The sequence below is a fragment of the Triturus cristatus genome, chromosome 7, assembly GCF_964204655.1.
Source record: "Triturus cristatus chromosome 7, aTriCri1.1, whole genome shotgun sequence".
NCBI classification, from domain to species: Eukaryota; Metazoa; Chordata; class Amphibia; order Caudata; family Salamandridae; genus Triturus; species Triturus cristatus.
Genome location: NC_140590.1, coordinates 547,125,501 through 547,144,189, shown reverse-complemented (window position 1 = coordinate 547,144,189; position 18,689 = coordinate 547,125,501). Strand labels below are relative to the sequence as shown.

At 45.9% G+C, this 18,689-nt stretch overlaps 1 protein-coding gene across 2 annotated transcripts in view; it reads right to left on the bottom strand.

Annotated features, from left to right (window-relative positions):
* The window catches only part of RECQL5 (RecQ like helicase 5), a 669,413-nt gene that overhangs the window by 94,896 nt on the left and 555,828 nt on the right, over window positions 1–18,689 (bottom strand). For both annotated transcript variants that reach the window (XM_085616996.1, XM_085616997.1), the window contains exons 10-12: window positions 9,893–9,935; window positions 6,970–7,028; window positions 897–967 (exon numbers count right to left, since the gene is read on the bottom strand). In XM_085616996.1, the coding sequence (XP_085473122.1) occupies window positions 897–967; window positions 6,970–7,028; window positions 9,893–9,935 (173 nt within the window). The remainder of the gene's footprint in view (window positions 1–896; window positions 968–6,969; window positions 7,029–9,892; window positions 9,936–18,689) is intronic.

The window sequence follows — 18,689 nt, the reverse complement described above, 5'->3', positions numbered from 1 at the left end:
GGGTACTGTAGTCCCCAGGTGCTGCTGTCCGTGTCCGAAATGCAAGCCGTTTCCCTCACGGCGCTATGGAAGATAAGGCGTTGCCCTCACGCCGCGACTGGAAAACAACTCTGTAGGGCCCCAGGAGCGTTCGGTGCTCCCTTCTCTTAAGGCGCCTCTGGGCACGACGCTGATGTCAGTGGTGCGCCGGCCCCTGTGGATGCTGGGTAATGTAGTCCCCAGGTGCTGCTGTCCGTGTCCGAAATGCAAGCCGTTTCCCTCACGGCGCTATGGAAGATAAGGCGTTGCCCTCACGCCGCGACTGGAAAACAACTCTGTAGGCCCCCAGGAGCGTTCGGCGCTCCCTTCTCTTAAGGCGCCTCTGGGCGCGACGCTGATGTCAGTGGTGCGCCGGCCCCTGTGGATGCTGGGTAATGTAGTCCCCAGGTGCTGCTGTCCGTGTCCGAAATGCAAGCCGTTCCCCTCACGGCGCTATGGAAGATAAGGCGTTGCCCTCACAACGCGACTGGAAAACAACTCTGTAGGCCTGTGCTATCAATGAGCAGTTCCACTGGCCTGTGGTTATCTCAGCGCTAGTTTCAGATTTGTATGCCACATTCTCCTCAAAAGCCCATCTCTTAAAATGTGAAAATGCGATTCAGATGCAGTGCAGTACGTGTGCAAACGTTGGGACAATTGACTACCAGAATACAATGCAGCTGCTATTGCCCCAAAATGGCAGTCAAGGAGGAAAGACTACAATGCATCACATTAAAGAGTCTGTTTTCACACAGTGTCCGGATGTAATCAGCATGCACTGCCCTGTGAACGCTGTTGCTGTAGACGTGTGCGCAGTTTGGTTACTGCTGCCTTCGGTACTGTGTCCATCTCATTTTTCCTCAGGGGTGGAACCTTACCTGCACGAAGCGGCTTCCTGGGCATTGTTCCTCAGGGCATCCTCCAGCATCCGGAGGCAGTGTTCGCGTGCCTGCAACAGAGGAGCCAACAACACACCCTTCAGTTAATGCCATTTTGTTGCAGGACTAGACATGTCTGAGACATACACGAGACTGGCAGTTCTAGAAACCCTCTCAGTGAAGTCTTACTCCTATCACTCTCCCACAACGCTCTTTACAATTACAAATCTCACAACAGTTATTGTCCCCAATTGGTCCCTTGGCCTCTCCTAAGGCTTTGTGATCTTTTGCATGCCCCACTTTTACCTGAGGGACCAACTGGTTAACATCACCAGGTGTTGTTGCCACTATCCTGCTACGAACAAACCTTTTTATGTACCCACACCTCAAAGAGGTCGGAGGCCACTGGAGGGTAGTTAGTAGCGCGCTATAAAAACAATAAATATACCAGCCCTTGGTGATCCGAGCACATGACCCTTTAGTGCCAGCCAGTCATCATTATGGCCAGCAAGTTTAGGGATTTTACACCAACGCTCCTGAAGGTTCTAGGGGCATGGAGGAAGATAAACGGGTTTCTGGGAATCGCTAATATGGGTACAGGTGCCAATCACCGTATCTAGAGTGTGATGCCACACCTGAGAGGCCAAGACAGGGACGGAAAACTACAAAGCATCCGAAGAGCTAACATTCTCCAAGTGACTTCCTTCGGACAGAGATCCAATTGAACCTGGTGTGGGCGACAAGCACTGGAATTCATCCGGGATCCCTTGAGGGAAGATCACAGAGCGTGTATCCCCTCCCACGAGGAATGAATCCCACCTTAATAACTAGAGCATGCCTGTGCCCCGCCCTGTCAGACACAATGGAAGAGATCTGTTTTCCTGAGACAAATCTTCAAGAACAGAACGCATTTCCAGAGGATCCAACGCCAAGCGAGTCACCCCATTCTTGAAAGCGCCCCCCAGCGGTAACGTCTTCTATGGCTGATGGCATGACAGGCAAAGGACAGAGAGGGCCAGTCTGTCTGTGGTCATTGCTACAGTCTTGTGCATTCCAGCCAATACTCGGGTGAATGGAGGGGCTTGTCCCTACAAGTCCCATCCAGGTGAGTGACTTCTTGCACACGTCAGCCTATGCTCAAAGCCCAGGAGAGGCTGTGCTCCCCGTCGTCAGTACTTGCATGGTTCTACGTTACTGAATATCTTGGGTCCAAATTACGAGTTGCACAGAACAGTTGGGCCGCAATCTCCACACACAACCGATTTTAGCAGCTGAGATGATCTGCTGGTAAAGTCAGTTCCAGAGTTCTCGCACCCGGGAACCGGTCCAATCGTGATTAGGCGGCGGGGTGGCCTACCTTGGGATACCACATCTCCCGACGTATATTCAGGGCCTAAGAGCAAGCGTCAGTTTTTAACTTTAAAGGGACAGTGTAGGTCTAATCTGTTAAATCCACGCAGTTTAAAGCTGGGTTCAACACATGCTGGAGAGTTCACTGGATGGAACAATTGTGCGTCTACGAGAAAGTCTGTGATTGAGTGCCGGTCTTGAAAAGTGCGGGTACTATGTCCGTAACTAACAAAACCCCAGAAACGCAGTTCTCAGATATGTACATTGCAGCTGACATGTGCAATTCTTTTTCAGCTTAAAAAATAAAAGACAACATTTGAGAAAAGCACACGTCTGAAAAATAGTATAAGTAGGATCAACATTCTTTAAATGAAATAACATACTGCAAAAAGAGCAAGTCCATGCAGTGGACTGAGAAGAGAACCCACAAGCCACAAGTAAAGCACTACGATAAAGAGAACAAGCATTTGCAATGCAATAGGTCTCGCATTTGCGAGAGTTAAAGATATTGGGGTAAATGCCAATGCCTTTTATTTATATGTTTTGATAATTAACACATAAATAAAAGGCATTGTCATTTACAATGCCAAAAGCTCAAACTTGTAAATGTGAGACCTATTCAAAGAAGCGGTCGCAATTTTCCCGGTCTGCCTGGAAAGTGGAAGCGCGCATGACACTCTGAATGTTGCAGGAAAGCATGTCGTGCCTGCAGTAGGAGAAACTCATTAAAGAGAATAGTCCTTGGAGACTAAATAAGACCTACCGTACAACAACTGAAGTAAAAGGGCCAGTCATCATGGGAGGTTACAAATGAAGACAAGGCTGTAATTAGGAGGGACTAACAAGCCTATTCACGAATCAGAAGCCAGCATTTACGAAGAACAACTAACAAGCCAATAACAAATATGGGCGGAGAGTGGGCAGGGCTTCAAGTTCATACTCGAATACAGCATGCCTCGCAGAGCAGCGCATGTGCTGCCCAAGCTCGACCTAAAAAGCAGGGTCTGTGGCTGATGAGCAAACTGTGATCAATCTGTAGTGAGAGGAAAAGGAATGGTGTCTGAAAAAGATGGATTTCGGGGTTAGGATGGTGGTATGGGTGAACTTACAAAATATAAAAAATCTTTTTATACAGTGTTTTTGAAATTGCCCTTTCTATAGGGTCTCCCAAGTTTTTTTGTCTATTTGCTGAACCCTATTTTTGCTGGCTATAGAAATATATGCCATCTAAAACCGCTAACCAGTGGTAAAGTGCTTGAGCTCCTCCTTTCAACGTGGTAAAACTGGTAGACTCCTGATTGGCACATTTAACTTGTCTATAAATTCCAAGTACATGGTACCAAGTGTACCTAGGTCCTGTAAGTTAAATGTCACAAGTGGACTACAACACCCATTGTGCCATCCACTACAGTGACAATATAAACATAACTGCAGGCCCACCACCAGTAGCCTGACTGCAGGATTTAACTGCAAATTTGACCTATCGAAATAACCCCTGTTGACCCTAAACCTTCCCTTTAAATATTTAGAAGTCATCCCTAAGCATAACTTATTGCCAATAAAGGCAGGGTGCATGGTATTTAAAAATAGGGCATGTTCAAGTTAATGATAAACGTGTCCTTACAGGTGAAAGTGACCATACATCTATTTTCACTGTAGCAGGTTTGGCTGTTCCATAGAAGAGCTTTTGGATACAATATTAGGTTTAATATTTGCTATCTCTGCTTAGAAAACAGCTACAGAGTTCATAATTGGACTTTAAAAAATATTTATTATAAGGCCAATTCATTGGTTAAGTCCAATTTGCAATAAATATTTTAGAACAGCTACTTTAGAGAAGTTACCTTTTACCTGTCTAGAGCTTCTAAGGTCTTTCAGTGCCACCAACTATCAACTGGCAGCAGATGCCCCCCCGGTGGTGAGGTGTGTGCCAAACATTCCCATAAGCAAACAATAGGCAGACCTGAATTTGCAGAGATGACTCATCTGAACCTAACAGAATATACAGGGGAGGTTGGTAGGATCCTCTCTGATATTAAAGTGTTAAGTCCTGCTTGAATTACACATCCTGACAGGTCTGCTGTTTTTTTTTATACATGTGTTTTACAAAAACAAGGGGACCCAACATAGGTAAACAAGGACCTTGGGTATCAATTTTTAACATGGACAACAGTCCTTGTAAGTAGTAATTCAGGTTAAATAAATATAGAATGGAATCAATTCTATATGTTGACTATCCAGCCGGATAGAGAATTTAATCCAGTTTATTCTAAATTAGCAAAGCACAAAAAAATACAAAGTGGGTTACAGTCCTGTACCCAAAGACATAAAGGTGAGGTACTTTGTGACATTAGGACACAAGGAACAAAACATTTAGGCAAAACAAAACAAAGAGGCTTGTTAAGAAATATAAAGAATGGAACAAGCGCAATAATTAGCACGACCGTGCCACTAATATAAGAAAAATAGTAAGTGTGCACGTTGTTTACGAAGGTCGACGACGTTTCGATCCCGTTTACAGGAATACAGGGATCATCATCAGGAGAAACAATAATTGTCTAGAACAATATGGGTTGTTATACCAATTGTAATTGCAATTAGCAATGCGAGGAAGGGGGAATGTTGGAAACAATGGCCAACATCAGAGCGCCTTGGATTGAGAACTCAAAGCATGGATGCGGCGGCAGGATTTACAGTGTGTCCCGTAGTATTCGGAACATCTATATTTCAGGAATGTAAATTAATACGGCGCTCGCCAGGTGGGGAGCGAAAAACCTCAATGAGGGTGGATAGGATGTCGCCAATTACGTAGGGGTCCAAGGAACGGTAGAATACCGTTAAGAGGGAGCTCAATGGTCCTCTCTAAGTGCTTCCCATGAGGTCCTAGAGGGTTTTAGAAGTGTACTCCTGTGGTGGATTGGGGTTGAAAGGACTATTGTCAAAAAGTAAATATCTTTTGCCCAGCAAAAACCTGATTGGTGTATCTGACCACGTTCCATCATGGTCAACATCCAATTGTGCCTAGGTCCTGTTCTACTGTGACGATGGACCATTATTGTCATTTGGTGCTTCATGGTGCTATTTCTACTTAAACCTTTTTAATTCATATCTCCGGTTCCCCTGATTGGATGTTTGTCATTTTGGTGTAATTTTGTTTATTCAATTCTACTCTATTTTTTAATTAGTTTGGAGATTTTACCAGTGTTCTGTTAATGTTTTAATACTGCATAAATACTTTACACATTCCCTCAAAGTTAAACATGCCTGCTCTATGCCATAGCTGACAGGGGAAGAGCTTGGGTTAATTTAGTGACTAAGGATCCACCCTGTCAAAGATTGCAATCATTATGGCTACTCACTCCACTCAACTAGTACCCCAATTTCTTACACAGTGCAAAAGTGCACTTGTAATCTTCAGTGTTGGTATTGGCCTCCCATGAGTTTGGAGGAAGGGTGGATGGCAAGTCAGAGCAATTCTTTCCTTCAGTAAACCTTGTCATGGACTAGCGGCACAGATGTGTGAAAGGACAGTTCTCTTCTTGCCATATCTGTCTGTGGTTTGAAAAGGATGGACCATTTGCCTCTGCTTACTTGCATACTGCCTTTCAAGGCAGGCAACTTCCTACTCATAGTGAGCTTCTCCTCTTCATGTTAAATTTGTTATAACCTTGATTCCTGCTGCAGTGGCATTTCAGATACCATCAGGAGAGAAAAAAGTGAGAAAGAAAATAACTGACAGGACTTATTTGGCAACAGTGATTTCAAGAGGATGTTTCTGGAATGACAACACAGCTGTCAAATTAAAAACCCACTGTCCCTTTAGCATGACAATGGGTCATACGAAAGGCATCGGAATAACCCCAAGGGTCACCCTGCAAAATCGCAATCTAATTTTCCCCCTTTCAGTGTAGGAGCCAAAAGTGAACTTTATCATAACTTCTCTACTGAGTGATGAGTCTTGAGATGCTACACAACTAGCTTAGCCCTGCTCTTGTCTGTCATGCTCCAGATTATGAACAGGAAGTAGATGGCCTGCAGTATGGAGTTACTGTCCTATTATATTCAGAGCGCGTCAAATTATGGAAACAGCTTGCTCGGTGTGTTGCACTGGGATCACACATTGAATCATCTCAAGAAACTACTGGTAGTAAATATGAGCATTTTAGTTGAAGAAATGTGTAGGTCATGGGAAGTGCGGGAAGGAACTGATGGTGGTGCGGAATGATTTATTGGTTTACGTGAAGAAAAGGATTTTCTTAAAACTCTCATAAACCAAATTCACACTGCTGCATAGCTACCTTTTATCTCCAGGTGGGGTAGAAGATCTTTTAGAGAGTAGGAGACCGGTCTCAAGAACACTTTTCCACTCACCCTGAAGACAGAGTAAAATAATTTCTTCATTTAGGATAATGAACAACTCCTGGATCTTGCGACTTATATCCAAGAGAACCTTCAATGGTTTATGATAACGTTGCATTCATTTTACTATAGATAAATAGATGTAGATAATGAATTGGTGGTGGGTAAAGGGTGTTATGGTGTTAGTGGTGTGTGCAAAGGCACATGAATGTCCGGGAGTTTATTTTTACTGTAGCAAACCCCAATTAAAAAATCCTATTGCCAATTATTCAGTAAGAAGATGTGTTTATAATTCAGGATTTGTTTCATCTGAGTTGTTGAAGGCACCTGGAACAGAGCCTGTGACAGTCAGTAAATCACTAACCTTTATGGTCAATTTGGGGATTTTCTTGCTCGCTGCATCCTTCAAAGGGCAGTTAGCATCTGTTAAAAGAAAAAAAGCAAATTGAGAAGAAAATGGTCCTTAGAATCACATCCTGACAAAAGCCACCTTTTCTTCCCCCAGCTCAGACTAATGCTTCTTTCTACAGTCTAACCATTCCCAACTATCTGCCACTCTTTACAACTCTCTTGCAACCCAGAACTGGCAGTTATCCTTCCACTACTAACTCCACATACTTCAATACATCACAAAGCAATTTGTTCCTCACACTGACTTCACCCACTTCACTGAAGCATTGGCCTCTCAGCTTCACCGTCTCTAGCCACTGTTATGCACCACTCGCTCAGACCTCCGGCCCTTCCCAGTAAGCAGCCCAGTCCTGCGCTGGCACCCTCCCACACAAACCGATGACCATGCTTTCATCTCCCCAACAAGTCATACACTGCTAGGGATAGCTCCCAGCTATAATAAATAATCTTGGGAAAGTACCTCCACCTTTATTATTCGATGTTCATCGAGCCCTTGACTGTCACTGTCCAGTATGGATACCATATCACATCTCTCGGGTATATGCAGGGGTTGCACACACTCGGGACAGCAATTTTCAGAGAGTACACCCTCCCTGGACAGTAACACACATGGACTGCACTGATGAAGATGTTGATGTACAAGGACTGCACCTGTCGAGGACAGATGCATAGGGACTGCATATGTTCAAGACAGAGATGCACAGGGACTACAGCTTTTCAGGACAAGGATGCACAGGGACTACACCTGTTCAAAACAGAGGTCCAATCAAGTCTCCTTGACTGGGGCTAAAAAGCTGTACCAGGATGCGATTAAACGCTATCACAAGGCCATATATCAGTCGCGAACGGCCTACCTCTCGAACAAGATTAAATCTAGCAAAAATCCTGTAAAAAGCATCTTTAAAATACTTAATGATTTCAAAACCAGGAAAGCTCCTTCCACTCCGTGAATCACGTCTGAACAGCAATGTGAGGATCTAGCCACTTTCTTTGTTCAGAAAGTTGAAGCCATCTATAAATCCTTTGCCATTGGCCCTATGGACCCTGCAGTTACATCAGATCCTCGGCCCCCCATTACCCTGGCAGCCATCCCTCCTATCTCCCAAGACGAATTCCTTACTCTAAGTAAGAAGGTAAAATCGGGTTCCCCTATTGATCCCATGAGGCCTGCCCAATTCAGAGATGCTTTACCTATTTTATTGACACCTTTACGTCAGATCATGAATGCCTCCTTCTCCACGGCGGTGGTGCCCCTGTCATGGAAACAAGCAAGGGTGGATCCCTTGCTGAAAAAAACAACACTGGACTCAACTAAACCGGAAAACTTTCGACCCATGTCCCTCCTGCCTTGGGTAGCAAAAATTGCTGAGGCCCACACTAATAACATTCTCTCAGGCTATCTGAACAACAATGGTGCCTTTGACAGCTCCCAGAATGGATTCGCCCAGGTCATAGTACCGAGACCGCGCTTTTAGCAGTGAGTCAACATCTACGGACCATCCTGGATAAGGGACAAACTGCGGCTCTCATCCTGCTTGACCTCAGCGCCGTGTTCGACATGCTCTCCCATAAGATCCTCCTGAGCCGCCTAGAGGAGGTGGGGTGTTGTAGGTCCAGCACTGGAGTGGTTCCGCTCTTTTTTTATCTGACAGATCATTCCAGGCCTTGGCCCCCCCCTTCCTCTCACACACTCATGTCACCAAGCAGGGGGTTTCTCAAGGCTCGGCATTAAGCCCTGTCCTGTTCAATATCTATATTCAACCCCTGGCGGCAGTGGCGAGGGATTCTGGCTTGACCATGGTTTCGTACGCCGATGATACGCAGCTGGTGGTGGCCCTCTCCGATGACCATACTCGGGGCACCGTGCATTTTCGGGGCGGCCTAGCAGCGGTCGCGCATTGGATGACCACCAACTGCCTTCAACTTAATGCCAACAAGTCAAAAATGCTGCTGGTGGGGAGAGACAAGGGGGTCTGGAGCAAGCATTGATGACCGGCGTCTCTGGGCAGTGCCCCCACCCCTAAGCTGGTTGTAAAAAACTTAGGGGTCTGGTTTGACTCTAATCTTGGGTTTCAGGAGCATACCAAGAAGATCGCTGGCACTTGCTTTGGTCTCCTCCGGGGTTTCAGACCTATGCTGGGCTTCTTTGATCCACCGACCCGCCGGCTGATAGTCCAAGCGACTATTCTGTTTCGGTTAGACTATGCTAACTCACTCATGTTGGGTGCCAATAAGGAGGAAGTTACACGCCTTTTGTGGGTCCAGAACACAGCTTCCCGAGTTTTATTGCGGCTCCCTAGAACTTGCTCTGCGACGGGTGCCTTTCGGCGCCTACACTGGCTGCCCATGCCTCAAAGGATTCAATTCAAGGCACTATGCCGGACCTTCAAAACCTTAAATCTGTCCTCCCCCAAGATTTTGTGTAACTTGTTGATCCCCTTGGTACCCACAAGCTAGCTGCGCTCAGCTGAGCAATTCTTGGCAACGGTCCCCCGGGTGAAGTGCCTCAGAGCAGGGGGTCGGTCGTTTCGGTACCTTGCCGCCAAACTATGGAATTCCCTCCCTGTTAAGATTCGTCAGCTAGATTGCCTGTTGTTCTTCCATAAAGCTATCAAAACCTTCCTATTTCCTACGGTCTAGCTTTTGCTCTACTGACACTGCTTCAAGCGCTGGGATGCCTCTCCACTGAGGCAGCTGTGCACTATACAAGTATACCTAACAATAACAATCAAGGCTTGCCCATGCCCAGGACATTGAGGATGACCATTTTCTTCCGGTGTCCCAGCCCCTATCCCTATATGCTCCTTGTTGGGTACTGTATATTGTCTAGGTACAGCTCAGGTCAGAAATAAACTGCCAAGGGAAAAGGCACCTACCTGGGACGTCAGACCCTTCTTCTTTAATAGTCCGTTCACTGCCCTGATGGAGAAAGTGTGAGATAGGAAGAGGTTAGGTGCAACACCCAAGCAAAAATATCTACAATAACCATGCGTGCGGGGGAAAAAGGGGACAAATGCTGCCCAACTAAAACAAAGTTGAGCTGAATAATTCCTAGTACACTAAGTATGTCTGGCTTCTGCAGATATAACCACTACAAACAAACCTGATGGAAGCAAGTGCAAACACATCTGAATGAATCAAATCTGATGTACTTGTGATTCAATAGTTAATAAACAAGTGCCATGTACATTATTTCAATAAATTACACTTCAATAACCTTTGAAACGTCTGATTGACTGAAGCAATGATTACATTTCGTGAAGATGGTTAAGTGGGCTCTGTAAAGTAGTTCGTTTACAGCTGTTGTTCTTGTTAAGGCTACTGGACTTTAAACCCATGAGTTGACGGACCTCTGTGTTAAAATACTCGAGATTACCTAAAGAACAAAGCAAATAAAGTGAGCAAGAATAAGAAGAATGCTCAATCTAGATCTAGTCCCATGAGAAAAACAACTGGGAGCATAATAAAGGAAACAGAAGAGACCTCATGAAACTGAGTTCACGGAATATGTATAGAGAGTACCCATCCAGCTGGTGCAACTACTTTACCAAACAAATTGGTACTGAGGCTCTGGAGGTCCTCGTCTGATCGAGGTGATACTGGTCCTCAGTCCTTTCTAAGGAGTTTCTGAATTAAGTACCAAAACTTCAGGTGAGTAAAAACATAAAAAAACCTTCGGCAGACACTTTTAGGAGTCGTGCCCGCATCTTTACCATCATTTAATGTAGTCTGTTCACTACTTCAGCCCAAAAACTCGCAATGCAAACGTATGACCACGTTCACGTAGGAGACCCACATTTGCCTCTTGACACCTGGGCTCTCCTGAACATTCTGGATATATCTCTGCAGTTTTACCGGGGTCAAATAAGTTCTATGCAAGTATTTGAACTGTTTACGTTTTGTGTTACACGAGACCTTAGCCTGTGTGAAAGATGGTCTCGAAGTGTCAAGTACAGGCTGCTAAACGTTAAGATTTCACCTGCCCAAGTTAAAGGCACAATCTAATTCATCCACTTTTCCTTGTTGCTACAATATGGACATAGTAGAAGCTCCATGGAAGGGTCACTTTCAGGGTAAAAAAGCCAAAAATCCCTACAAGGAATAGCAAGACATTGACAGAGTAGAATTTGAAGCGGTCAATGCACTGAAAAGCCAAACATGGCTGAACAGGACTCAGAAGAAACTCCAAGCTTGAGGTCTTCAGGAGCCGCAATAGGAGATAGACCTTGAAGGCCAGGAGAGCAGATTCAAGGATCGCTCAGGTAAGTTAAACTTTGGCCCCGGATTAAATGTCAACTTTAATGACCAGTGCCAGCAGGCAGAGGCCCAACGGTATACACTTCTCCAGCTAGGAGCACCAGGCTTGCCAGAAAAAGGGTGGAAAAAACACAACAGATCAAGACAGCGGCATGAACAGAAGTAGCTTCAACCATGAGTGGTGCTAGGAGTAACCCTTCCAGAAGATTAAAAACCTGTACATTTGTGAGTCCCACATTTCCTACTCTTTGTACTCTGATTAATTTGCTTGTTTAGCATCTCATCAGCAGGACTGGCTTCGTGAAATGGTGTCAGATCTTGTTCGGGGGTTACAGGGCAGGCAGGAGCTACTGGGCCTCAATCGTGGGAGGTACGGTCGTTTCCCACAGATGTCCTGGGACCCATCATCCTATGGCTCTGCAAACTAGGCCTAGTACAATATCTTGTCCATTTGACTCTCAGGGTAACAAGGGCCAGCAGCTCACAGGCTTCTCATTGAGGAAGTGTGGGGGTGCTTTAGCTCAGAGCTCCGCAATCAACTAACAGACCCAATATAGTGAATGTCCAGTGCAGTGATTAACTTTGCAAGAGAGAAATGTATTTCACTCATACAGATGTATTAAATACTACACACTTTAATACTGCCATACAAGATAGTGTCTGAGTCCTAAGGCTTGTAGAAGTTACACCCATCCCATTCCCTCTCTGTCCTACTTCCAGGCTCACCAGGTGCCCCCTCACCTGACAGGAGCAGGGTGAATAAGGCTCAGGCGCAATTCAATCACCCATAGTTTACAGTGCACTAAGTCTTAAGACTTACCCAGTCCACGGAATAGAATATTTATGTTAAGGTCTTTTCAGAATTGCCTTACACTCGGGCTGTCCACCTGCGCACCAGTGAGAGCTACGGCGCTTCAGCAGTCATAGGTACAGTTCCTCAGAGCAGTGTTGCATATGGCAGCACACAGCCAGTCTTTCATTCCCTGATGCTGCAGTCTGTGTGGAATGGCTCCGATGTGTCTGATGTAGTCTCTCGCCTGATGTTTGACTGCACTGAAGATAAAGTCCCAACCAAAGCATAGGTAAGTGCAAGCCCATGGGGCTCCCTCTGCAATACTAAGTTGTAGCCCATGTAAATTCAACTATACAGAAGGTGTAGCCACCAACTGGGCCTTTAGTCCCGCTTGGCTAGCAGCAATTTGGAAGTTGCTGTTGGTGATCGCACAACTACAGCCTGACTGATCAGCATGGAGCGGGAGGGGGTGGGGGGGGGGGTCTAGGTTCCCACCAGGAGCTGAAGGTAGAGTCTGGGGGTCTTCAAGCACCAGGGTCCTCCCACATTGCTATTGTTTAGTCTGCTTCTTCTTGAACCCCCACAACCACCTCATACCTTCCTGGCTGTCTCCCCTCCAGACAGACTCCTTCCCCCTCTCAGCAGCTAGGTAGGGTTTTAGGTGCTTCGGGTCAGGTCTTCCACCATGAGATAAAGACTTCAGATGATGCACCCTCAGCTCTGGCAGACACCAGCTCTGGTTGCAAAACATTCTGATGAGTACTATGTGGATCACTCCCTTCCTTTTTCATATAGGAACTGAAACTGGAACAAAGTGGGGTGGTTTGGGTCCCACTTCCATTCACAGCGCTCAGACAGGAGATATTGATCCACTGTCTCAAACTGTAGAAACTGATGGGGATTGTTCTTCTTTCAAGTGTCCTTTCCAGGCTTTTTTCAAGCACAGCCTTTGTAAAAAGTGAAGCTTCACACAGCAATGTTGTCCTCACCCTGGAGTACCCACAACAGCGACACAAAGAGGTGTGAGGTTTCTGCACCTGGCTGTCATCAGCCCAACTGAAGGAGCAATCAGGGATAGACTAAAGAGCAGTACTTACCTAAGGATTTCCTTCCCTTTGACAACAGAGTCTACAGATCCACCCCACACATATACCATACACCAACTAGAAGCATACAGGAAGACTAATCAACAGGTCCTTGCTAACCAAAAAGCCTTATAGAATATCTGATGGAGCCATATCTCCACTCCCCTTATGTCTCCTCGCTTCAGCTGCAGGAATGTAAGCAATACACTCCACTGTCCGGTAATACAGCCCTCTCCCTCCACCTTGGGCAAGACCAGGCCTGGGTATTCAAAAAAGATCCCACTGGCCTCCATAACTCTGGAAAACTCTTGCATACCATGGATACATCAACGCCTTAAGACCCCCACAATCCTTGATTGACTACCTATACCAGCTCACACACACTCTTAACATGCACCCTGGTGTTAGCACAAAGAACTGGGCAAGTGCATTGAAGCGGAATTTTACAAGAGTGTGCTGGCAGGCCTCCACTCTAGTGACCCAGGCAAAAAGATCTGGTCACAATACTAATCCTTAAACCACAGTAAACTGAAACCATTGCTCTATGTAGTAAACTCAAAACAGGGACAGTATCTCTGTCACAAATGAGGGGATGCGTGGTTCCCCCCCTCCAGGTCACAGACCGAGGCCTCTCATTGTCAGGGACAGTCCTAACCTTCTGCACACACCTAGATAAGTGTGACGTCAGGTCCATAATTCAAAAGTCAGGATACCACATAGATGCAGTTGGGACACTGACCAGTTTTCAGCCCCACACATCCCCCCAATGATATACTCCAGGAGTGAACTCCTAGCATTAAATACCCCAGGCAAGAACCTCTGCTGCCCTACCTTCGAAATACACTGCATACAAGACACCGCAAAGTGTCACGAGTGTAGCCGCACAGTCACGTACCACACAACTGGTTCCAACAGCTCTAGGAGTCCAGTCAAAATTAACAAATCGGTTAGACACAGTGTTATTTCCTGTACCTTACTAAATCTCAGATCATTAGTGAAAAACAAGGACGAATTTGCTGACTTTTTAGACCATAACAAGTTAGATATTGCATTTATAACTGAAACCTGGGCTTATTCCACCTCAGTTCCCGATTTGGTTTTTGGCCATTGGAGAGCTAAATGAGGTTACAATATTAAAAACCTTTTGGCCACCAGACAGAGGATCCGAAAACAGATCGGTTGCCTTCATGTGTGGCTCCCTTCTATGCCATCTTCAGCTTTTCCAGAATGGGGTTGTCAGAATGTTGAGTATGGTCATCCATACAGCTTATGCCATTTTACTTTAGTTATGTGCTTAGTGCAAATGGTTTCCTGTGGCCTGTACTGCAACTTTCTGGTCGCCAAGCACTGTTTTTATCTTTTTGTCTCGGTTTTTTCCCCAGAACTTGCACATGAAGCACAGCTTTAACTGGCATGGTTCTTTGTATGTTAAACTCTCTGCCACGTAAAACTAGGAGGTTCTACAAGCTTATGCTCGAAAATAGGTTTTCTTCTCTTAGCCATGCTCTTGTTTTTCTACTATCATCTTCACGGCTCTCTACATTTTTGTGCAAGTATTGCGACCCATTAGTTCTTTCATCTACAGCTGCAGAAGATCCCCCAACTTATAGGTAGATTTATTACATTTCTCAACAAGACTGCAATAAAAGTATCATGTTTGTCGTGATAGACCTCTGGTGAGCCTACCTTCACCACATCTTGGTACTGCGGCCTGTGAGAATTACCTGCATTAGTGTTACGAAAAGGAATAGAGTAGTTCTCATAAACGTTTCCTTATTAGGACATGCGGGATTTTGATTCTTCTGTAAGAAACAGGCCACACAGGAATATTGGTTTTACCCTACCCAACAGCCTGAAAGTAACCAGAGGATTCAGTACGAGACTGGCCACAAACATACACTGTCATCAACAAGAGGCATTTCTTTAGTGCCCAGCTTGCTATGTAACAAGTGTGACAAATATTGCTTCTACCCAATTTCAGTGGTGACCTACATGACGTCAGGTTGAACTAAAGTGATCAACAATTAATAAGAACCAAAGGGCAGGGAACAAATACAAACCTCTTGGAAAGACAGATAGCTCATGATTTTAACCCAATGTGCACAGGCACTCTTCCAGAAGAGAGCAAGGAACGTTGGTACAGGAAAGGGCGCCTCCAGAGGGCATGGACCAGTGTTCCATTTGTGTGTTCTGGAGTTGGCAGATCGAGGACAGATACAGAGGATGGTCTAAAAGCTCCAGGGGGTGAAACTGTTTTATGAGCTCTCACATAGAAGCTCTACTTCATTTCGAAGAAAACAGAAAAATCGAGTAGAGTAGCCTGGCCTCCCTAAGCTGGTGAAACTCAATTCTGGACCATTTCAGTATGAACAAAAACGTTTTTCTTTCTCAAACAAAATGAACAAGTCACCAAACACCCGCTAGAAAAGGGGGACAAAAAACAGCACAAGAAAATAGGAAGGGAGAAATAGAAAAGGAGAAATTGGAGCAGCTTTAAAGGACAAGACATAAGTGATACTGAGGAACGTTTTCCTGTATTTGCTTGCGAAATTTCAAATATTTTTACATTTTCTTAAAATCATTGTTTATACATTTCAGCACCAGAGAAGGTTTGCAGAGATTGTTTTAAGTGTTTAAAACCTACCTTTAAAGGAGTTTGTATTTTGATAATGTACTTAGAAGCTCATAGACAACATATCTTTGTTAAGAATCGGTGGAGAGCATGAGAAATATCAATGATCCCATGTTCGATAAGCTCTTCTGTTTTTGAAAGAGGACAGATTGGGACAGCAGAACAAAAGCAGATGGATGTGCATAGAGCTTGTTGTACCTGCTCAGACCGCGGACCACAGTCCTTGGGTAGAGGCATGGGAAGAGGTACTGGGTTAAAGGCAAGGTTAGAGGTACTGAGTTAAAGGCAAGGTTAGAGGCACTGGTAAAAAGTAGGAGAGGTACCAGGTTATAGATACAGGTACTACGGCATAGCGATGAGTATAATCATGGCACAAGTCGGGGATAGATGGCGTCCACCCACTATTTTTATAGGGTCTACGCCAGGGGTACTCCCAAACTTTCTCTCGGGGGCCAAATTTACAGTGTGGTTTGTGGCTGAGGGCCGCACCTGTGGGGGCGGGGTCAGTGGTGGAGGGGGCGGGGCTAGAGCAACTAAAAAAAACTGACCATGAGGTTGAACACAGACCCCTGCAGCGGACGCATTCGTCCACTGAGCCACCAGACCCAGCATACACACACACATATGTATACAGTTCATTGGGGATTTGTCCATCAGAAGAACCGCACTTGAACACAAGCTGCTTTTCCCCACAAGCTTTTATTAGGTATGGTTCGTCGCGCTTGCCTGTAATTATTCACACCTGACGGAGCCCGACGCGTTTCGATGACTCTCTTCCTCAAAGGCTCACACAGTCAGTAGTATGCGAATGAAAGTTCCCCGAGTCCTTGTTTGGCAGTATATCGTACGCAACGTGCTGTCTCATATAGAGCAGCCCATTTGGTCATACGACATACTGCCAAACAGGGATTCTCTCTCTCCCGGTCTCACTCTCTCTCTCCCGGTCTCCCTCTCTCTCTCTCTGTCTCCCTCTGTCTGTGTCCCTTTGTCTCCCTCCCTCTCTGTCTCCCTCCCTCCCTGTCTCACTCCCTCACTCTCTGTCTCCCTCCCTGCCTCCCCCTCCCTCTTCCTCCCTCTGTCTCCCTCCCTTTGTCTCCCTTTGTCTCCCTCTGTCTCCCTCCCTTTGTCTCCCTCTCTCCCTGTTTCCCTCTCTCTCTCCCCGTTTCCCTCTCTCTCTCCCCGTTTCCCTCTCTCTCCGTTTCCCTCTCTCTCCCTGTTTCCCTCTCTCTCTCCCTCTCTCTCTCCCTGTCTCCCTCTCCCTCTCTCTCTCCCTGTCTCCCTCTCTGTCTCCCTGTCTCCCTCTTTCTGTCTCCCTGTCTCCCTCTGTCTCCCTCCCCCTCTGTCTCCCTCCCTCTCTCCCTCCCTCTGTCTCCCTCCCTCTCGGTCTCTCTCTCTCTCTCTCTCTGTGTCTCCCTCCCTCTCTTCCCTCTCTCTGTCTCCCCCCCTCTGTCTCGCTCCCTGTCTCCCTCCCTCCCTCTCCCTCCGTCTTCTACATCTCTCTGCCGCTCTCTGTCTGAGAACTCATTGTCCTTGTGACGAAAATTAAACATGCACCCTTTCTAAAACCCGCCAAGTTCTACAGGCCATGCTGACCTGTAAGTGGTAACTGGTTGAAGATTAGATTCTGTGTGCTGATTTTTGGCATCATCGGTGATCTTTGGCAGTTGCCAGCCCACAAATACAAGCCCCCTGAATATGGCCAAACGTACTTTAAAAATATTTTACTGTCATTTATTTTGTAAAATGGAAAACAAGCACAGTCCAGCAACATCAGTGGACAATTAAACTATGCTTCATTTCTCATGTTTATTCACATCTTTGCTTGGAGCAGTATGTGGCAAGAAGGAATATCTATTTACAATCATTTAACCACCTGTGTGGCAGCTCGGGATGAGACAGCTTCCCGGGCCACAGCCGCACCCGAGCACTTCACAGGTCTTTAAAAGACCATTTGCATGTTAATGAGGCCTCGCTGTTTCACCCCTTCTAAGAGGCCCTGCAGTGCCACTCTGCCTATTGCTTAAAGATTCAGGCCCCCCCCTCCCCCCGCCGCCGAAATTTGGCTCTAGTTGCGCCTCTGCTTGCGAGGCACTGGTTTTGCGGATGCCTCTTTACCCAGTGAATGCGGCTCCCGAGGAATAACAACAGGCGGAATTGCAGTTGATTGCCAACTGTCTGTTGTTTTACACGAGGGCCGCATGGAAAGGGCTGGCGGGCCGCAACTGGCCCGCGGGCCGTACTTTGAGTACCGCTGGTCTACGCCATCCACCTTGCCAAGAAGTTGGGGCCCACTAAAACATGCTGAATTTGTCCCAGTGTAGTTTCACACCGGGACACTTTCAGCACAGCCTGCACGCCATCGGCTTTCGTTCCAAGCAGCCACGTGCAGGAGGGGAGGAGCTTTCTTATTTTAAATTGCAGCATAACCAAAACAAAGGACGGAGTTAAGGGGCCATCAGGCCTCCTTTTGTTCGAGCAATCTGACTGGGAGCTGTCTGGAGTCTCACACCCAAGTATAATGGAGGGGAAACAAAGCCACACAGCTTATCACTTCACAGGTACTAAAAGAAATGCATGCTTTTGACTTTGTTGAGTTCCTGTATAGAAGAGATATGCGTGCGCTGTAAGAATGTCAGATAACCCAGTATTTAAACAAATAATTTAAATACCACTATTTTGTATTATTTCTTTTATGTCGCTGCTCATCCCAATGGAGGGTGTCAGAGCACTTTCTATCACACGTAAACATTACACATTGACAATAAATCATGTGTGTAAATCAATGTAGAAGAGGTCTTATATAAGACAGTGAGGGTTACAAGGTGTAGGAGTCACGTGCCCTTCATAGCTCACAGTACTATATTAGAAGGATTACAATTTATTAACTACAAGTAACAAAAGGATCT